We start from the raw sequence: 19857 nt of genomic DNA, 5'->3' as shown, positions 1-19857 counted from the left end.
GGTCTGGTTTTTAAGTGACGGCATCAGGTAGAAGCTTCAGACGTGTCCTGAGAGTCACCTCCTGATCTACTGAGATCTTGTGTCCAGAGGTCGTGCGAGAGAAACAAGGTTCCGGAAGTGGCCCGAGATCATTTGAATTTCAGAACATGGGTATAATTGTTCTTCAGATTGTTGAAGAGTTCTCATTACAACCTGAATCTGCAGGACATCAAGAAGAAATCCAGGTGAAATGATTAGACTTATTTACTGATCACATTAATTCTCCATCTTTTCACACGTCCCTCCACCAACATTTCAGACTGAAGCCAAATTCAAACTCAAATCAGTACATTTACTTGCAATGTTATTCTTCACATATTTTACACACAACGCGAGGAATGGCTTCACATATAAATATGAGAACACTCCGCTTCACCAAACGAAGCAAAGCCACCGAAGGAAATCAAGCATTGCCACGGTCACGCCATGTCTAATTTAAAAAAATAAAGCTTATTCAGGACATCGGACTTCATTGGTACGAGAGTAAATCTGTGCATCCTCGTTTTTATTTCATAACACTATGAACATACTCGACATACTCCTGAAAAGGACACGAGTGTGAGGCTACCGATTGCTGACTTGTTTGACCTGTAATCTGGAAACGAAATGGCCTGCAGCTCCTGCCATAACGGCGTAGAAAAACACTGCGGGATCATTTCAGCTGAAGAGGTTTGAGTTGACATTTCCTAATCCTGTTCGGCAAAAACCGGCGAACTAAACGGTGGGCTATAAAACAAATCATGCAACAGGGTTCCCCCTCACGTTCCAGCTGAAGAGACCGACAAACCTTCCAGTCTTTGCAAGCCCCTCCCTCTGAGATGAATCTTCAACCTGCCGGAAATAGCCGCGAGTATGTATGATGTGACGTGAATGTATGATACATTCGCTGTCTGGGGACAATTTCCCTCTTGTTGCAGTAATAAAACCTTATAAAAACCTTTAAATATCATTGCAATGAGTTTGCACCACAGTTTAATTTAAACCATACTAATGCTGTTCTCCCCTGAAAGCAGCGATCGACTAACGTGCTTTCACTTAAGTCTGAGAAAAAAAGAAAAACCCAAGACATAAATACTGTAAAATGTAGTGTTTGAGTCCAGTAGTCACACTCCAGTCAAATTCCATCAAGAGGATTTAAAAGTGTCTGAGAAACCAGTGTTGATAAGCTATTGTGGTACGACGGGAGTTCTACAGGAGAGATAAGAAGCCGTTATCTGTGGAGTCCTGCTGGTCTGATTTACCGGCCCGGGAGCTCTTGCTGGGGTTTGGCGTGGTTGAATACTTTGGAGGGTATCTGATGAACAGACGGTCCTCCTCCTTTTTGATCCACCTGAGGAGCTTGGTGATGGCGGTGATGGCGCAGGCCTTCGTCACCAGAGGACTGAAGCAGGAGTACAGCTCAAATTTACTGGTGACCTGCAGCAAGGAGTCATAAATGGACGAGAAGTGTTGCTAGTTCAGGTAAATACAAAAGGTCAAATTCTTATTTCAATAAGAAACGCGGGGTTTTTGTCACTTGAAGCTCGCTGCGTTTCCAATAGCAGCAAACGGTGTAACATGAGAGGACCAGCAAGAATTCCTGTAAACAGAAGCACGTACCCAGGCCAGCAGAGTCTCCCTCTCTGCCACGTGGTAGATGAGTTTGAGGGGCCGTGACGTGCTGTGGATCCGGCTGTGCATATACCGATAAAGGTCCAGCAGTCGCAATTGCTCCTCCTCGCTGCTGTAAGGTGCCTCCATCTCTGGGCTGCACGTGGAAACAAATCAGACTGGAGGTCGGTGCTGATGGATTGGAAACATGTTATTGAAGCCTCATGCAGCGTGGTTACCTGGTGAACTGAGTCAGCTGACGGTGGTTGTCCGGCACATCGAAGGGCTTGTACATGAAGTGTCTGAGGTCCGAGACGCCAACCTGGCTCACGCTGTAAGGCTGGACTTTGGCGATGAGGCTCAGGGAGTTCTGAGCCACCATGGCCCCCTCTATCTTCCTCTTGCACTCGGCTACAGCGTAAAAAGCCTCCTTGTCAGTGGAGAGAAGCAGGAGGCAAACTGTGCATTCTGGTGGGTCCAGGTAGGAGATGTACGCGTAGAAGTAACAGTCGGGGTTAAACAGAGGGAGGCAGATGGGAGTCCAGATCTCCCCGGCCTGGAAAGCCGAGGAGGCCCCGATTAGATTGAGCAGGAGGAGGACATCAGCAGGCTCCAGCCTTGTGTCCTCGATGACCGTCTTTTCTTGCACGATGGTGAGCAGCTGGTTTCTGGCGATGAGGATGGAGAAAACCAGGTTGGGGGTAATCGCTTTCTGCAGTATCTGACTGAGAGAGTCCCTGAGAGAGGAAGCCAAAGGCAGGCAGTGCACCGCCGCCAGCAGGAAGCTGGGGTCAGAATCCAGCAAGTTCAAAAGACCATCCAGGATCTTCTCTGAGCCGGCCAGAAGCCGCCGTAGGTCGTAGTTTTTCTTGTGTTCAAAGATGCGAGATATGCTGGCCTGGGTGAGCATGCTGATGATCTGATAGTAAACATAGAGGAGCTCTCCTCGAAGCTGCCGCTCAGACTGACGACTACTGGAGACACACACCAGCACCAGGGGCTCTTTATGCAAGAACACCACTGTGTGTTCCTCTGAAGGGAGAACAGGAGAACACAACAGATATGATAGATAATACCGGTGATGATAATTCAGGGGCACTTGACGCATTTCAACGAATACATGTGATTAAATAAAATCAAAAAGCATACTAGAGGGATGGGGAAAATTACCTGAGTAGAACGATCGGATGATATTATCTCCACTTTGAACAAAAGAAACCAGGGCCATCATTACTCCCATTGTGGATGAAAGGGCCTCTTCGCTACCGTATCTGGAATAGATGGGCTTGCCAGCTTCACTTAGCACAAAAACATGTTTTCTGTGCTGCCGCCAGCTGTCTGCTGTCACGTCTTCGTCACGGTGGGATGCAAATCCTGGAGAATCCTGGGCCCCTGCTTCCAACAACGGAGACGACTGACCTTCAACACCGAGACCTTGTTCCTCCAGCTTGGCTTTGGCCAGCATAGTGACAACAAACTCCCCTGAGTCGGCGTGGTCGCTGTCAGCGGGGCAGGTGGCATCTTCGAGTCCTCTGTCAGCTGGTGGGGAGGACACGCTCTCCTGACACTCAAAACATTCAGCCTTTTCAGTCTCCGGTTTTGTTACATCGTCTGCTTGGGCTTCTTCGCTCTGATCTTCTGTTGTCTCGTACAAGCTATCGTTGTGCTCTTCGTTCTTCATAGAGGGAATGTAGTTTCTCTCAGGAAACATGTGATTGCCCAAGAGGGAGAGGGAGGTTGCTAAGGTGTCAGCTGCAATGAAAATTGAATTTAATGTCGTACAGAATATGCAACTGAATGTCCCCAGTGAATCTTACCGGGTGGATCACAAATTTTACCTCCCTCCGCTTCATCCGCTTGCTGATTGTCTCTGTCCATGATACCATGCCAGTCCCTGGAGCAAACATTCAAACAAAATAAACCAGGATCAACTGCTGCTCTACACTGGTTCCGTAGTTGCTGCTGACAGCATCCATCTCGACCCTCAATGAATGGCGCACCCAGGGTGAAACAGCCGCCAAGTCACATGATAACGAAGCATGTATACAAAGGAAAACTGCACGATATCGGCAGTCTCTGGAATCTGACAAGGACTGAGTTGGTAATGGCTGGCATTGCTCAATCATTAGGCGAAGGACAGCGTGTTATTTAAGCGACAGAACTAAAGATTTCAATAGGTCGCAACTGCTCGATTATTGTATCAAAACGACAGTTATTTTGGACAATAGTCGTTTGCTCTTGTGGTGTGATGCGATTTCATACCGAATTCTACACGTTAAATGTAATTCTATAGCTAGCATTCCCTGCTAGCAACATATACACGGATCAATTTAAAGGATCTGGCTGACTATACAGGTAACCGTGCTCAGCTACTGCCAGGCAGACAAAACATTGGAATACTTACAATTTTCCGCTGTGCTAACGTGGGGATTAATGGTTAGTTTGCTACATGTAGTCCCATCAGTTGCCGGGTTGAAAACAAGCTGTCAAGAAATCGAAGAAGAAAACATTTTTCCTCTTATCCAGCAGCCACAATCTCTGGTGACAGTTCATTTGACCAATCAGACTGCGCGAAATTCGCATCTAATCCCGCCCTCCAACAAATTGGCAAGTACAGGCTCTTCGTGCGTTTTGGATTTTTTAAATAACAAATATCACTTATGTTAACTAAAGAAATGGGGGAATAATATAATTTAAAACCATATCAAACTAATATTTAAATTTTGCAAGGGCTGCTTCTTACTTATGTACCGGACCTTACGTCATGTCGAACTTTAGGCATAACATGTTTCGCGGACCAATTTCCGGTCAACACTCCAGAGCAGAAGGGGGCGGCAGTGCACATATTGCAGACACCAGCCGCGATATTCCGGAAAAGAAGAAATATTTATATCGACGTCATTTCCGATTTTTCCGACAACTGATAAACACCGCCACACTAAAGATGTTGCCCATTTAACTTGGATGTTATGAAGTGATGTCGCGTTTTAACACAATCTCTCAGGTATAGACTCCGTTTCTTGAAATACTGTTTTTCCTTTAAATCATGGAGGAGGCTTGGGATTTTGAGTTTTTATCCCGCATCGCTGACAGCTGCATGTCATTTATTTCGGAATTCGTGGACGACTGGCTGACCAACGACATGAGAGTCTCCATATTCAAAATTCTACTAGGATGGTTAATTTTTAGTCTAATCGCTATCCATTTTGCGTGGAAAGTGTATGGGAACACAGTAAACGATATGTATTACCGACAAGGTAAGTGTGTTGTTGTTTTTTTTACCTGTACAAACCATCGATCCGATCGTTTGACGTCTCGATGTTGATGTTCAGGTGCGGGCCAGAATGGAGGAACACCTGATACGGTCCCTCTGAGCGGGTGGTACGTGTCCTTGGTTCCGCTTTGATTCATTGAACATTGAAGGCAGTTACCTCACATTGGATCTATAACATTTGCATTTTGTCTCATTGAGGGAAAATGTGTTCATGAAATAATAGACGTTTTCCTCTTCTTTTTTTTTCAAGGGAAAAAGGAGATCCCCCCAAAACTCATCGAGATTAACAGGACAGTGATGGTGATCTTTATGCAAGTGAAAGCTGGACTCTATCGTCTTTCTTGAGTGGGTTTTAGATACTGTCTGGCCAGAGAAACATCCATGTGCCATTATCTTCAGACTGGAAACAATGTAAATACATAGAAGACTGGTTCATCGACCGTTACTTCCTCCTTTGAATATCCTGGAATAAATTTGGAAATTCTCCAGACTTGTTTGTACAGTCTTCTAAGAAAACTGGTTTTACACGGAACAAAAATTAGACTTTATGAGTGAGAACAAAGCAAGGAAAGAAAAGGGTTGTGTCTTGGTATCTGCACATATATTACAGGTTACAGTGAGCAGGATCATTGTTCTGACACTGATCCTTCACTCAACAAACTATGGAGTCATTTAATTTTAACTTGAGAAATGCCCCCCTGTATTATACAATGGGACCTTAAATATTCTTTATTTGATGAAAATCCAAGTCATTATTAAATGACAATGGAAGATTATTGCTTAAAAATCCCAGATATCTTCAGGGTGCAGTTCAGATAATCAGGATGATCCTGTCTCTGACATTGTGTTTCTGATTCTGTTGGCTTATGTCATGGTTAAACAAACCTGTGTTGGTTTAATGTTAAATGAACATGTTCATTACCATTGCACAAAAACCAACTGTATATAATTTATAAATACATTTGTTTTAAAGGGGGATTTAAGACATATTTTTCCCCAGTTTTTAAGGCTTTATGCTATGTTTATATATTATTAAACAATATGTTTATTTTGTCTCAGCTCAGTTATTTTGTCCAAAAACCATTACATTAACTCACTCACATCATCACTAAACTGCTAAGCAAAATGTTGACATTGCATCTGATCTTTATATTCAAGAGAAAAGCCAATATCCAACCTAATCTACATAACTCGGATGGGATTCTTTTCTTCTTCAAGGCATTATCAGGCAAATATAATGAAATCTCAGTTGATCCTGCATCCTTTAGCGGGCCCGTCTTTTCCATTGTTTGTAGAGACACTGCCGACCTTGTGTGATGTCAACACTGATCGCGTCGTGAAACCGAAGGCAAGCACTTAAAAAAAAAAAAAAAAAAAAGTTTTGTTCCCCACAAAAATATGTCAAGAAATAAAGGTTATTTTTGTGGAAATGTATTCATTTTGAATAATGGACAATAAAATCGAAAAAAAATATGGGTTTGGAATTCAAGAAATAAACACACTATAACAATGTATGTGTACTTCAAACACATACATTATTTTATTTGAACAACAATGTTGGTGGCCTTGAGGCACAGCTTGTCTAGTTATTCTTCAGTCTACATCAGTCCTCATCTCCTGTTATCTTCTATTATTGAGAATAGGTGGAATAAGCAGCATGTGCACATCCATCACATTGGTGCATGTTAGACCAGGCACAAGTAAGTGTTTCCCTGCAGAGAGGCATTGAAAAAAGGTGTAAGAGTCATTGTTCATGAGGAAGCTTTCGATGTCCAGCCCCTGTGCTTGTGCTTCCCCTAACAGCCCGGCATCAGTGACGGCTCCCGCTGCGTCAGTGGGACCGTCCTGACCATCGGTTCCACCGCTGAGGAATACTGGGCCGTCCGGTGGGCGCTCCAGGCCTCTCAGCTCCCATCCCACACGCAACGCCAGCTCCTGGTTTCGACCGCCTTGACCCATTCCTGTCAACTCCACAGTGGGTTCACCTCCAGCTAAGAGACAGGTGGCGCCCCATCCCTCTGTGCATCCTTCATTCAAGACCTTCATGGTACGGCACAGGTCCCAGGTCTGCACGCCTACCTCCTTCCCCAGCGCCAGGATCCCTTCGGCAATTTCTGGAGGAGGGTTGTCTGTAGAGCAGGCAAAGCGGGCCAGGAGGCCATAGAGTTTGGACACCGCTCTGACATCGCCACACACTCCCGGTGACAGAACAAGAGGGAGAAACCCTAACTCTCGAGCCCGGAGACTTGCACACTTGAGCGCCAGGCTGTTAGAGCCAATTACTGCATTGAGAACACGTCCCGGTGATGTGGGTTGATGCATAATCTTCTTGCACGTAGGTCTCCTAAGAACTTCCATAATTGAGGGCGGTAGAGAGCTTAATAACTTGTAACGTTCAAAGACTGACAGCACTCCTTCAGGATACACCTCAGCAAACACAGTGGGGCCGCTGGCTATCAGGTCGAGAGGGTCGCCGATTACATCCGACAAAATCAGAGCAACCACCTATGAAGAAAAAATGCAATAAAATATGGCGACACGGCTCAAAAGACGGCATTTCTGCAGCAAAATGCACAAAAAAAATCCCTTTTGGAGATTCAATGAGGTTACCTTGGCTGGATGAGCAGAACATGCGAGGCCACCACCCTTTAAGAAAGACAGGGCGCGTCTCACTGTGTTCAGTTCTTGGATTGTGGCGCCGGCCGCTGCTAATTTACGTGTAACCCCCAGTTTCTCCTGTAGAGATATGGGTGAGATGGGCGCGGGTAAGAGCGCCGAGCCTCCACCTGCACACATTTTGGTCATGGTGTGTCAGACATGTTGGTGTGGTTATGTTACAAATGAAGAAAATACAAACAAAAGTGTTTTGGGTTTGTTTGTTTTTTTACCAGAAATTAAAACAAGCAGAATGTCCTCCTCTGTTAGTGCGTTGGCTAAATTCTTGATCTCTTCTGCTGCCACCTGGGCATCAGCATCTGGCAAGTTGTGCTTCGCTCCCTCCTTTACGCGTATGCGACTGTTTTCTTTTAACAACAGATGTCTGTGAGGGAAGGAAGAATGATGGTGCCATTTAGAGGTTGTATCTGACGCTCTTGAGTACTGTACTTCAACAGGGCGCTTACTCTTTCCCGTGTTGCCGTAACGTCTGCTGAATCCCGTGCGGCACACTTATAATGCCTCTTACCAGGTGATCCCCCACGATCCTCTCTGCCTCAGCAGCCATACCGAGTACAGCCTTTCCAAAACCCACCAGGTGCAGGTTGTGCTTGAGTACAAGCTCATGGCCATCGACAAAAACCGAGTCTCCTTTGCGCTCTAAACTCTTTCGGACCACAGCGTCTGGCTGCACAGCTTCCACTGCAGCCGCAAAAACCGCCCGTGCACGCGAATCCATTGACATTTTACACAGTATTGGTTTTATCCTGGAGATAAGAGACGGAACAGGCCAAGGCCGGACCAGGGACAGAACTCGAGCCATGTGCTGCACAGCTGATCTGAAAGATTAATGTCAGAATTCACAATCATCGATGTCGTAACGGCACGTATAACTGCAGTCGGGGTGATGATCACAGCAGTGATTTGAAAAACACAAGAGCTAGTATACAGGGCGACAGGAAGAGGAGCTGACGGGGAAAAAATCTGTCAAATCTGTGTACAAAAACATGCCTACACACAGAGAATGTCGCTTACACCATGTGAATATTGTCTATTGACTAAAACTTCAGGAAGAGTCTTTGTGGATGCTGGAGTGTAGGACAGGGCGATTTAACAATGGCTGGTTTGGATCTAAAGGGATCGACTACAAATGAATCTCAACCAAATAATCTATAAACCCAAGAGAGGGGCGTCACCAGATCTTACTTAAATGAAACCAGGTGGTAGCCTGGATCTATGAGCCACATAAGAGACACACCTTTAGAAGCTTAGAGACATTCCACATCAATCCTGCCAATGTAGATGTTTTCAAACATATTTTGCTGTTGAGACACAGATTCAGAGGTGTCGCATAACCCTACCGTGGTGTCACATGCGTTAAAGAAATGGACTGTTACGTGCAACTATAGTGTAAATGTCAAAGAGGGGTGTCTCCCATGTGCCTCTCAGTCAGATTCACGCTACCACCTGGTTTCATTTGTCAAGATTGGGTAACACCCCTGTCCCAATTTTATAGATGACTGAAAAAGACATTTTTAAAAAACAGCCACATACTTGGAACGCAGCCACGTAATGGTTTTGTTTTGTCTTTAATGAACAAGTAATAACAGTTTCCTGCTCTGAATGTCTGAATGAGGGCTAACTGAGTAATGTGTGACAGTGGCGACCATCTTACAAACTAACGGAAATCTCTTTGCCTGTTGGAAAAGTCACTTTTCGTGAATAGAACTAATATTGTCAATATCTTCATAAAATGCCACCGTGCCAGTCAATCCTACCTGTAATGCTTGTAAGTGTGAAATGCAGCTTCTTCCCTGTGGTGTCCTGCTCAGTGGGTTTCAGCCTTGCAGGACTGTGTATCGGCTTGACTTGTGGACCCTGTGTTTAATGATTAACAAATGGATCAAAGACAGCACAAAAAATGGGGTGGGGGGTCAGTGGTTGTAAGGTTATTGCTGGTATAATGACAACTCGATGGTTTCTCCATTATTGGCAGCTCTAAAAACATCTGCAATGATGTGTATGTGGATCAACCACAACTTCAGCTACATTACACAGTGAGCCACAAGGTCGACCTTGACCTTTGGACACACTACTGAATCGGCAAGCTTGAGGTCCATACTGATATGTGAGCACAGGTAAATTTCACATTTAGTGGCTGGTTATTATTGTTGACTTATAGAAAGAAGGTTCTGGGCCACAGGTTAGTCAGACAAACATGTGAGCCAGACCACATACCACACCCAAACAATGTTTTCACAAGCAATTCTGATCAACCTGTCCTGATCGAGTCGTTACAACCCACTTGAGGACAGACAGATTTTGTTTTCTCTCCCAAATAGTGGCAGAAATTATTTGACAGGGTGCAATGGGCACAGTCACATTCATTCCAAAATTTAACCCATTAAAACACATTATAGAAAAACACCCAGAGAAAGCAACAGATTGCAGTACGTATTTTATACATGACATCCTTCTCAATTAAGAAATTACATAACTAGCACTTGGGGTGTGCAGAGCTCTGCCAAGCAGGCATCTGAGTGGTCTCCCTTTAATGGAGGTTGTTCAACTTAAAAATAACTACAAGATAACTAATACCACTAGTACTACAATGTTACATAACATAGTAGGTCGCTTTATAATCAAAGTCCCTTGGATATTTTTTGGACCTCGACACTGCATATACAGACAAACTCTAGACAATTCGAATCAAATCGCAAGCATGTTTTGATTAACACCTAATGAAGTTTAATGGACAACTGTCCTTAAACGTCATTAGGAATCCTAGGATTTACCTTGTTCACCATGGTTCCTCGGGCTATCGTTTACATTTTCTGTTATCGCGATAATTCCGTTTGCGTTATTTCCGTTTCATGCGCGCGCAAGGTGTTGACATGCGCATCACCGACGTGGCGAAAGCGGCGCCTCTATTTCCCTCTTCACGCCAGTGAATTTAAAGCGTCCGGGGCGGGCTTTCCTTAATATCTTTGAAATTTCTATCAATAAGAGGTGTTAGTACTGTTACATTTCAAAAACACAAAGGGAGGCCAGTAAGGTGGTTTAATATTAAAACGAGGCCCGTTTCCCATTCGAGATACAGAGGCCATCATGAAGCTAACGGACAATGTGCTGCGGAGCTTCAGAGTCGCTAAGGTGTTTCGTGAAAACTCAGACAAAATCAACTGTTTTGACTTTAGCACGAATGGAGAAACAATTATTTCTAGCAGTGACGACGACTCGCTAGTCTTGTATGACTGCCAAGAGGGAAAGTAAGCACATTTTGTGTCGTTTTTACTTTGTTTTGACGGTCGCCTGCTCAACCTAGCTGCTTGCTATGCTAGCTAGCGAGGCCTGCTGCGCTGCAATGATCAGCCTCAGCTCGCCTAAAAGTCTATTTAATTTAAACGTGTTGACTTAATAACATTAACAACATTAACCAAAAACAATAAAAATGTCAAACACCTAAAATATGATTGATTTGGCAATCGCTGTAACTTTTTCGTGTTTGCAAATTACATTGAACGTAATAGTGTAAATTACATTAGTTTCCTTTATATCGCAAGCTTGATCAAGACAAACGTAAAATTCTGTCTGCACTTATTGTATACTGTGGCTTTAGAGTACTGTATGTGGGCTGATATTTGGGTGGTTTCGGCATGTTTAAAACGGCCCATAATGAATTTGAAAAGAAATGATAATTTCTTCATTCTCCCACCTTCATGTCTAATTAATGGCAGACCCAAGAGGACCCTCTACAGTAAAAAGTATGGAGTGGACTTAATCAGGTACACACATGCTGCTAACACGGTGGTCTACAGTTCCAACAAAATTGATGGTATGTTGCACAGATATCGATTTGTTTCTGACAGTATTGGTCAAGGATTGTAGTATTGTCATAGATCATTTGTGCCTGTTGTTCTAAGACTATGAATGCCTCCTTTTTGGTTTTGTACTCAACACCACTGGTGCATCTTGGGAAATCTCTGCTCGCTCTGGTCTGAGGTAGTTTTTTGTACAGTTTGAGGGTCTGTGATTCTGCCCCATACAGGAGCTAACTGTACAAGTGACTGCCTTGCCCATGGCTGAGTCCTTTCTCCACACTTATTGAATGGCAGCATCTATTCATGTTGCATTTAAGGTTTCATGCATGGTATCAAAGTGTATATCTGTGTTTGGAATTCTTGAAGATACTATCCGGTACCTCTCCCTTCATGACAACAAATATATCCGCTACTTTCCTGGACATAGCAAAAGGTGAGCTTTGTGTTCATGCATGTTTGTCCGTGCCTTAGTTGATGCGGAGAAGAGGCTGTCATTGATATTTTACCTTTGTTTTTCTGACCAGGGTGACGTCTCTATGCATGTCTCCTGTGGATGACACATTTATTTCTGGCTCACTGGATAAAACTATCAGATTGTGGGATTTAAGGTCGCCTAACTGCCAGGTGTGTGTGTGTGTGTGTGTCTTCTTTACAGTTTGGTAATCCTCTGCGATTGTACTGGTATTGGCAAAATAAAGCAACCTGTTGTTTCTGAAACCTAGGGACTAATGCACCTTCAGGGGAAGCCGGTGTGTTCCTTTGACCCGGAAGGTCTCATTTTTGCTGCTGGAATCAATTCAGAAATGGTTAAACTTTATGATTTGAGGTCGTTTGACAAGGTAAGATGGATGTTTTAGTGATAAGTACTTTAATATTTCTAATATAAGCTCCAGCTGTTGCCCATTGAAAACTGCTATTTTCGAATCGTGCACCTGTTGTGATATGATGTTTATGAACAATTCTGCATGGATACAGGTGACTTCTGTGGCTAAATGTAAATCTGTGGCACTGACTTGTCAACAGGGTCCCTTTGCCACCTTCAAGCTTCAGTACGACCGGACCTGCGAGTGGACGGGAATCAAGTTCAGTAACGACGGCAAACTCATCCTCCTTTCTACCAACGGGGCAGCCCTTCGCATCTTGGATGCTTTTAAGGGTGTGGTGCTGCATTCCTTTGGGGTAAGAGACGACATAAGGTTTAGTTGCGTGAAAAAGACCAGCGTCCAACAATTTCTGGGAAATCCTAACTTTGTACACACGTTTTTTTAATCCCACAGGGCTACAACAATAGTAAAGGCGTAACATTGGAGGCATCCTTTACACCAGATTCTCAGTTTGTTATGATTGGTAAGAAGAGTTATCTCTGTTATTGGTGGAAAAAGAGATTTTTATCATAGAAGTTACATGATTTCACGGTCATTTTTCTTTGATTTTTAAGGAATTTCTTTGTTTTTTTAAGGAAGGTTTCAATTATTTCTCTATCTTTAAGGCTCTGAGGATGGAAAGATCCATGTGTGGAACGCAGAGAGTGGTATGAAGGTGGCGTTGTTAGACGGTAAACACACAGGACCCATCTGCTGCCTGCAGTTCAACCCCAAGTATATGACGTTTGCAAGTGCCTGTTCCAACATGGTGAGCTCGACGGTCAGGAGAGGCTTTGATTTCACGTTTGTTCACTATTGTAACTCAGCACTTTGGTTGGTGTCTCGCAGGCGTTTTGGCTCCCTACAATTGACGACTGAAGGTTTCCTGTTGATGTGGCTGAGTGACCAGCAGGGGTCAGCTGTGTACATTTATGAGCGTTTGATTCAAATTGTAAATAAGTTGTTTTCATAATTTCTTCATTTGTGTGCTGATTTCTTCTTTTTTTTTTTACAAAAAGGAATATTTAACATTAAATTCTTTGTACAATGCTGGTTGTGTCATCTTTAATATTTAGGGTTTTTTTTATTGTAACATTTTTAAACCTTAAAAACAAACTTAACACAGCACTCTTAAAATGTGGGTCTGGATTGGGACGATGCTGGCCAATGCAGTGTCCAGATCTTCCACCATCTTTACAGTATTAAATAACTGAGAAAGCAAAATGAATGTCTTAATTACTCTAATTTGTGAAGCAACAAGAATGAATCCACTTAAAAGAACCTGGCCTCTGGTTCTATTTGATCTCCAGTGTCGGGAGCCATATTGGATCAACAGTTGGTTTTTAGGTCTGCCAGTCACACTTTACTGTAGTATCCAGGCGCTAAGAGTCGGCCCCTGGGAGCTAAATTTGGGAGAGGTGATCGGGTTGCCTTGCCGTGTGCACATGATACTGTCCTAGTTGCTTGAGCGCTACCCCCCGTCACACTCAGCAGTCCAGTACTGACCGTCTGAAGCGCCGAGCACGTCCACAGCAGCCTTGTTTGCTGAACTTTTCCCTTGACTGGAGCGGATATTTGGGACTGGTTCCTCTCGACCTCCTCTGGCAGGAGGAAGACACTGCTGAGCAGCCATGTTCCTCGCACTGGTAGTGACGCCAGAGCTCAGGGAGTTCTTAGCCAGGGCAAGATGTGGAGCAGTGCGCCTTATCAAGGTGTGCATTCAGGAAGGTAAGTAGATGCCATAATGTTCAGACTAGGTGCCCATGAGCAAGAAAACTCCAATTCTAGCCCTAAAAAGCTGACTGCTGCAGTATATACTGATACTCTGTTTACCTGTAGGTCTAATTAGGTCTAATCCAGGGACTCTGGCCATTTTTTATTTTATACCCAAACAACCTCACATTATCTCCAAAGTAATACATGTGAGGTTTTAATCCCTTTACTGGGATCAAATTTGGGATGATTAGATGCTAAGTTTGTTCAAACTACATATTATTTCAAGAAATCATCTCAACTATATTCTAAGTGCGACCATAACAACTGGAGAAACAAGCTATTCATGTATTTGTCTCTGATGGAGGCCGACATTTCCTGTCTTCAATGGGAGCTCTGATGTTCGGTTTGAGTCCATGTTCCTAAACAAAGTTGGTCAACCGCTGTTGACTTTGACCTTCTTCTCAGAAACCGTGCTTGCGTCATCGGGGTGCTTCGGTGTGTCAACTGAGCAGCTCGGGGAGGCAGCAGGTGTGTCGGTTTTGGTCATTTTAGCCTGTTTGCGCGCCTACAGGTCACCGCGTCCAACAATCTCAGATTTGAGGCCCAAATATCAACAGTTCCCGGATAAAGACGCGCGGTTCTGCCGCTGTCATCCTCACAGGCGTCACTTGGCTATTTCGGACCACATGTGAGTTGCCGCGGTGGCCTGTCACTCGTGCTCATTCCCCAAGTCAAAAGAGAAACCCGATCGGCGAGGCTGGTTTCATCACCTCTGGGCTAGTATGCCATTGGGGATCCAGTCATCCACCCGACACTCGATGTCCATTTTCATGCTCTAAAGACCTTTCATGACACAGCCAAAATGAGACCAAAAAACTGGGAAGACTCATCCGCGAGAGCCTGATGTGGTTTGTTTTTATACGATGAGGTCTGACAGGCGACCACACCCAACGTGAGTCATTTGATTTGGATGGAATCACAGACCTACAACGGCGGACAGAAATGCTTGTGGGAGCAAGCAGAGCAGGAATGTGTGGAGTCTCAGAATAGAATCATGTCCCAGGAGACGGCCAGGAAATCCCCCCCATCGCACAAGGGCACCAGTCCTCAGGTGTATGTATGGATCATCTTGTTATAGCAGTGTTATAGTCTGTTACACTGGACTAATGTGGCCAGGATCTTCACCCGGATCTTCACGGCTCCACCAAATATATGTTTTTAGTTGTCTTGAAATGTGACATAAATCCATTCTTTTTGCGGTGTAAAACATTCACACATGTATCACATGTTTTGAAATATTTATATAAACACAGAGGTGGGCCCTCCATGGATGAACAAGCCTCACCAGGTGTCCAGAGGAGCCCGGAACACGCCGGCTTAAACACCTCTCACCTCTAGAGGTCACAAGATCTTAGACAGCTGTCTGGGACGGTGGAGTTAGCATCTAGGTGGCAATACAGGGATACAGGGAGGAAATGTCCAAAACAAATTGTTTAAACGTAGCGTGACAGGATTTAATTAACAATTAACAGTTTAAATGCTAAACAGCCCGCTGCTTCGTAACATGCAAGCTATTATGGACGTAATACAACACAGCAAAACAATTTCCGAGCAGCTTGCGTACACCTGTTCATTGCAATAATCCTCTTGCATGTAAATCATGAGTGCTTGTGACTGTCGCTAGTGTCTCCTAACGTGTGCAGTGCACGTCATTGTACTGCACAAAGGCTGTGCCGCATAGAGGGCTTAAGGTCTGTAATGGGTACTGGGCTGGTTTTCAGAGCAGCTGGTGCTGGGGTCCTACAGAGAGCCGGAAAAGAGCTGGGACCAGGACTATGACCGCTTCCTGCTTCCCCTCCTGGACAACCAGGAGCCCTGCTACGTCCTGTATCGCCTCGACTCCCACAATGCACAGGGTTATGAGTGGATCTTCATCTCGTGGTCCCCGGACCAGTCCCCGGTAGGCTACAGTGCTGACCCCAGCAACTGCATGGATGGTATAGCCACACACACCTATAAGCAGAGACAGTACAACTGATCTTGCCAAGCGCCCAATCTAAGACTGTAAAATAAAATTTGCTAAATAAGCTAGTTTCAAGCTTGTTTAGAAAACACGCTGTCCTGAATTCCAGCAGTAAATGTCCCCGCTCTGATGTTTGCAGGTGAAACAGAAGATGCTCTACGCCGCCACGCGCGCCACAGTGAAAAAAGAATTCGGTGGCGGCCACGTAAAATACGACATATTTGGCACAGCCAAGGTGACGCATGCTTGCTTTCTGCCTGCTCTGATGCACTGGCACGTCTTGACGAGGCGTTTGCCTTTCGCCCTGCTCTTAAAAAGCGTCTCTCGCTTTTCTTGCAACATTAGGAGGAGATCTGTCTCCTGGGCTACCAGCATCATGTGTCGTCCTGTTCGGGTCCTGCGCCGCTCACGTTAGCGGAGCAGGAGCTCCAGAGGATCAAGATCACAGAGGTAAGAGGTGTCAGAGTGCGGGGGAGTCTCCAATACAACAACTTTGGACTTCACACGCACCTTGATTTGTTTTTCGCTTTTTCAGGGCCAAGTCAAACAGGTATGTTGTTTAAATAAAATCTGCATGTGAAAAAAAAAATGATAGGAGGAAGTTGTGATTTCACTCTTTAATGTGACACTTGGGACCTTCTTTGCACTTCTATGTCACTCTGGGGGCCTGCGGTCAATTTGTGTGGTGTTTGCTGCCCCCTACAGGTGAAGACAGAGATCAGCGTGGACAGCAAGCACCAGACTCTGCAGGGCCTTGCCTTCCCCCTGCGGGAGAGCGCCAAGAGAGCCCTGCAGCAGCTCGCACAAAAGCGCATCAACTACATACAGCTGGTGAGTTTGAAACCACAACACCGAGTTCGGCTCATTCTTCAGGTGACACATGAACCCGTTCTGCCGCGTTGTGTTTTAGAGGTTGGACGTAGAGAAGGAGACGATCGAGCTGGTCCACTCCAACCCGACAGAAACATGTGACTTGCCCCGCAGCGTTCCAAAAGACACTCCCAGATATCATCTCTTCCTCTATAAACACTCCCACGAAGGAGACTACCTGGAATCTGTTGGTATGTCTCTAATAATCTTCAGTGCAAAACGCGCACGGTTGCACAGTGAAGCGCACATCTGGAGTCCAGACGTAGAGAGAGGTGCTCACGCGCTTTCTTATTTGGATCTGCACTCCAACACTGGTTTCACTGTAAACAAGTTGTCAGCACGTCAGCATTCGGTTCTTTTGTTCTGATCCTTTCCTCATTTATCAGGATCTATTTGCGACAATAAGAGTCTTTAGTTTTGGTTTTTCCTTCCACAGTGTTCATTTACTCCATGCCGGGCTACGGCTGCAACGTTAAAGAGCGGATGCTCTATTCCAGCTGCAAGAGTCGACTTCTGGAGGAGGTGGAGAGAGACTACCATTTGGAGATTGCCAAAAAGGTCTGGTGGAGGGGAGTGAAAAGCAGATTCTGAACAGGGTTTTGATGCGACGTGGGCTAAAAAGACGTCAAATTGACATTTGTACTGAACGTCTTCCTAATGGTTTCCTTGCTGCTGCAGTTGGAGATCGAGGACGGGGACGAGCTGACGGAGCAGTTCCTCTACGATGAGGTCCACCCTAAGCAGCACGCGCACAAGCAGGCCTTCGCCAAACCTCGGGGCCCTGCAGGGAAACGGGGACACAAGCGCCTCATTAAGGGTCCAGGAGACAACGTACAGGACAGCTAGAGATGGACACTAGAGAGGAACGGGGGACGTCAGGAATGTGCTATATACAGTGTTTATTTATCTCTTTTTTTCCTGGATGAAAATTATATTTTTACCTGTTTTCAAAAGAGACAAACACACAAGTACACAGTTATGCCCGTTAAGAGTTTAATAAACTAAAATGTTAATGCATCGTCAGATGTTTCCGACTCCGTGGTTGGCCTCTGTTAGGCTGCAGGTTTTGTATCACAATGTTTGTAAGAAATGAATAATTTAAAAGGTAATGCTGAGTAAACTCTTGTTTAAAAGTTCTTCTCTGTGTCGGTGTTTGGGACTTCTGTTGCCCATATATTAATTCTGCCTGTTACATCTGTTAACAACAGGAATGGTTAATAAAAAAAAGAAGCAAATGATACTATATTTAGTATCGTGTGAACTAGTTTAGCCCTGTCCTCACCCTGGCTCTCATCCTCACCCTTCCCTCCCTACGTATATTCTTCAGCAACACCCCCAGTGTGTTTTACAAAGGTCATATTACCTTTGTAAAAAGTCGTGTTTTATTTGAAGGACAGTTCCTGACACTAGTGCTAACTGAACAGTGACTTCATGGTGGAAAATGTGGTAAGACAGACATATGGAGTGAGTTAGTCCAAAGAAACACACACACGCAAATTGGCACTCTAAATATTGTCTCGTCTTGTCTCGTAACCATTTGTCCAGATTTGCCCCTCTCCCGAGCCGCCTCCACCAGCTCCTCTGCTGGATTCCCAGAGAGTTTACCGGCCAGTCAAAAGAGCAGCTTGTCCTGGGTCAGCCCCTGTGTCTCCTCTTGGATGGACGTGCTCTGGACACCAGAGAGGAGCAGAGCTGTCGATTCAACATCACCTGCTTGGATCAGACATCACACCCCCAGATGAAGAATGACAATAGTGATAAAGGTCCCACAAAGGACTCCAGCACCTTTTCCCAGGGTACTGTGACCTGTTCTGTGAGGCGCATGACCTGGTCCCAGACCCAAAGGTGCAGGGAAGCAACTTTTTATTCACCAGTGTGAACCCCAAGATACTGGCAGATAGTCGGGGGTCTGTTTAGAAATCCACATCCACCCTCCCCCTCTCATCAGTTTCAGCATAGGAGAGTCCAACGTGTGGCCAATGGACCCCAGCCTGAAGTGTGGCAGCAGGGCAGGACTCCAGTAACCCTCTGGGCAGTGCGTTGATCCTCGCTTTTCAACATCTGCATTTGGGTCTGGGGCTGCATTTGGTCTGACGCTTCACCAGGAACCAATTTGTCATTGTAGGCTGTTCCAGGGTCAACCTGTCCCAGACATTAGGCTCATCGGGACAAACTGAAACCCGTCCATCACCATAAGGTTTCGGTCCACAGAGGAACTATTGTGATGCTTAACAGAGAACAGCACAGCTCTGCGAGCATTTCCAGTCACAACGCTTTGAATATTCAACGTACGTACATTAACTGATCACAATAAATTCATAATATAATACAGATTGTGTTTCAGTTGACTGAGACCAACCTACGGGTGCAACTGTGGAATTAAGTGAGTCAGTTGTAGTAAAGACGTCACATTTTGCTCCGATTTGCTTATTTAATTTGATAAATAGCTATTTAACCTGGTTTCCTTGCAGCAACTTTGCACTATTTTAGAATTCCCATCAAGTCGCAGCAGAATTTTACAAAACCTTTTAAAATCATATTTTATTTTTCACCTTCAAACGCAAATGAAATGTGGAGGACAACCTTTTGGACAAAGTTGCTTATTGAATATAACATGTTTTCTTTCACCATAAGTAAATAAATGAAATGATTTACCACTTAAAACCGCAGTACTGGTCTCTGACAAAAACCATTTGTTCATGTACTCCCAGCAGGGTTAGATAACCTCAGTGTTCACAACACTTCTGGGAAAAATGGGCTAATTTCAGGACTGGTGTGACCAATTTGGATCAGCAGGCTCAGCGGGATTTGGCTATAATTAGCCTACATCATGCTTTAAGTGCATATTTTATGTTGCTTTTAATTCATGTGGTTTGTGCGTGTTAGCAAGAGAAAGAGCGAGAGAGCTAGTGAGAGAGATGACTCAAACAAAAGCTTTGTGAGCTAATTTTGTCTTGGTAATAATGTCAAAAGCAGCATTATCCAACACTACCCTCATCATCAAGA

At 44.7% G+C, this 19857-nt stretch overlaps 5 protein-coding genes and 1 non-coding gene across 12 annotated transcripts; 4 read left to right on the top strand and 2 right to left on the bottom strand.

Moving 5' to 3' along the window:
- Positions 1-228: 228 nt before the first annotated feature.
- Positions 229-4964, bottom strand: mon1bb (MON1 secretory trafficking family member Bb). Of its 3 annotated transcripts, XM_011613976.2 has the most exons (7): positions 4912-4964; positions 4034-4112; positions 3447-3523; positions 2800-3381; positions 1869-2661; positions 1639-1786; positions 229-1455 (listed from the first exon to the last, which is right to left on the bottom strand). In XM_011613976.2, exons 3-7 carry the CDS (start codon positions 3505-3507, stop codon positions 1228-1230), a joined length of 1812 nt encoding a protein of 603 aa, XP_011612278.2. In that variant the 5' UTR covers positions 3508-3523; positions 4034-4112; positions 4912-4964; the 3' UTR covers positions 229-1227. The 3 variants fall into 3 exon arrangements, with proteins under 3 accessions (XP_011612278.2, XP_029682582.1, XP_029682581.1); XM_029826722.1 differs by lacking the exon at positions 4912-4964 and having other exon boundaries at positions 3468-3523; positions 4034-4185; XM_029826721.1 differs by lacking the exon at positions 4912-4964 and having other exon boundaries at positions 4034-4184.
- Positions 4512-5956, top strand: tcta (T cell leukemia translocation altered). Its single transcript, XM_029826733.1, has 3 exons — positions 4512-4886; positions 4962-5010; positions 5154-5956. The coding sequence occupies exons 1-3, from the start codon at positions 4676-4678 to the stop codon at positions 5188-5190; spliced, it is 297 nt and encodes a 98-aa protein (XP_029682593.1). The 5' UTR covers positions 4512-4675; the 3' UTR covers positions 5191-5956.
- Positions 5957-6396: 440 nt separating this feature from the next.
- glyctk (glycerate kinase) lies at positions 6397-10467 on the bottom strand. Its single transcript, XM_003973388.3, has 6 exons — positions 10354-10467; positions 9337-9436; positions 8026-8397; positions 7792-7943; positions 7514-7689; positions 6397-7408 (listed from the first exon to the last, which is right to left on the bottom strand). Exons 3-6 carry the CDS (start codon positions 8379-8381, stop codon positions 6524-6526), a joined length of 1569 nt encoding a protein of 522 aa, XP_003973437.1. The 5' UTR covers positions 8382-8397; positions 9337-9436; positions 10354-10467; the 3' UTR covers positions 6397-6523.
- wdr82 (WD repeat domain 82) lies at positions 10434-13292 on the top strand. The gene is made up of 9 exons (XM_029826731.1): positions 10434-10827; positions 11296-11393; positions 11746-11812; positions 11904-12003; positions 12102-12218; positions 12403-12558; positions 12657-12726; positions 12869-13011; positions 13092-13292. Exons 1-9 carry the CDS (start codon positions 10667-10669, stop codon positions 13119-13121), a joined length of 942 nt encoding a protein of 313 aa, XP_029682591.1. The 5' UTR covers positions 10434-10666; the 3' UTR covers positions 13122-13292.
- Positions 11554-11635, top strand: mirlet7j (microRNA let-7j). The gene has a single exon (NR_105342.1). It is a non-coding gene; the product is annotated as a microRNA let-7j (primary transcript).
- Positions 13293-13656: 364 nt separating the features above from the next.
- On the top strand, positions 13657-17987 carry twf2 (twinfilin actin binding protein 2). 5 transcript variants are annotated; one of them, XM_029826730.1, is made up of 10 exons: positions 13657-13970; positions 14424-14486; positions 15740-15918; positions 16121-16216; positions 16327-16431; positions 16517-16531; positions 16687-16812; positions 16892-17042; positions 17288-17420; positions 17530-17704. In XM_029826730.1, exons 1-10 carry the CDS (start codon positions 13874-13876, stop codon positions 17555-17557), a joined length of 993 nt encoding a protein of 330 aa, XP_029682590.1. In that variant the 5' UTR covers positions 13657-13873; the 3' UTR covers positions 17558-17704. The 5 variants fall into 5 exon arrangements, with proteins under 5 accessions (XP_029682590.1, XP_029682586.1, XP_029682587.1 ...); XM_029826726.1 differs by having other exon boundaries at positions 13663-13970; positions 17288-17409; positions 17530-17987; XM_029826727.1 differs by lacking the exon at positions 16517-16531 and having other exon boundaries at positions 13663-13970; positions 17288-17409; positions 17530-17987.
- The last annotated feature ends 1870 nt before the right edge of the window (positions 17988-19857 follow it).

Source organism: Takifugu rubripes, chromosome 19 (genome assembly GCF_901000725.2).
Source record: "Takifugu rubripes chromosome 19, fTakRub1.2, whole genome shotgun sequence".
Lineage (NCBI taxonomy): Eukaryota > Metazoa > Chordata > Actinopteri > Tetraodontiformes > Tetraodontidae > Takifugu > Takifugu rubripes.
Note: the sequence above shows the minus strand (reverse complement) of the source record. Positions and strands in the feature narration are given on the sequence as shown.

Coding starts and splice junctions, on each gene's coding strand:
- glyctk (XM_003973388.3), bottom strand. CDS start 8,381: ATGGCTCGAGTTCTGTCCCTGGTCCGGCCTTGGCCTGTTCCGTCTCTT. Junction 7,944..8,025: donor TTACGGCAACACGGGAAAGA/GTAAGCGCCCTG, acceptor CTTCCCTCACAG/ACATCTGTTGTTAAAAGAAA. Junction 7,409..7,513: donor GTTCTGCTCATCCAGCCAAG/GTAACCTCATTG, acceptor TTTTCTTCATAG/GTGGTTGCTCTGATTTTGTC.
- tcta (XM_029826733.1), top strand. CDS start 4,676: ATGGAGGAGGCTTGGGATTTTGAGTTTTTATCCCGCATCGCTGACAGC. Junction 4,887..4,961: donor CGATATGTATTACCGACAAG/GTAAGTGTGTTG, acceptor GTTGATGTTCAG/GTGCGGGCCAGAATGGAGGA. Junction 5,011..5,153: donor ACGGTCCCTCTGAGCGGGTG/GTACGTGTCCTT, acceptor TTTTTTTTCAAG/GGAAAAAGGAGATCCCCCCA.
- wdr82 (XM_029826731.1), top strand. CDS start 10,667: ATGAAGCTAACGGACAATGTGCTGCGGAGCTTCAGAGTCGCTAAGGTG. Junction 12,004..12,101: donor TAAGGTCGCCTAACTGCCAG/GTGTGTGTGTGT, acceptor TCTGAAACCTAG/GGACTAATGCACCTTCAGGG. Junction 12,559..12,656: donor TGGTGCTGCATTCCTTTGGG/GTAAGAGACGAC, acceptor TTAATCCCACAG/GGCTACAACAATAGTAAAGG.
- twf2 (XM_029826726.1), top strand. CDS start 13,874: ATGTTCCTCGCACTGGTAGTGACGCCAGAGCTCAGGGAGTTCTTAGCC. Junction 14,487..15,739: donor GCAGCTCGGGGAGGCAGCAG/GTGTGTCGGTTT, acceptor GCTGGTTTTCAG/AGCAGCTGGTGCTGGGGTCC. Junction 15,919..16,120: donor GGTCCCCGGACCAGTCCCCG/GTAGGCTACAGT, acceptor TGATGTTTGCAG/GTGAAACAGAAGATGCTCTA.
- mon1bb (XM_011613976.2), bottom strand. CDS start 3,507: ATGGACAGAGACAATCAGCAAGCGGATGAAGCGGAGGGAGGTAAAATT. Junction 2,662..2,799: donor CATCCGATCGTTCTACTCAG/GTAATTTTCCCC, acceptor TTCTCCCTTCAG/AGGAACACACAGTGGTGTTC. Junction 1,787..1,868: donor CAGCTGACTCAGTTCACCAG/GTAACCACGCTG, acceptor TTCCACGTGCAG/CCCAGAGATGGAGGCACCTT.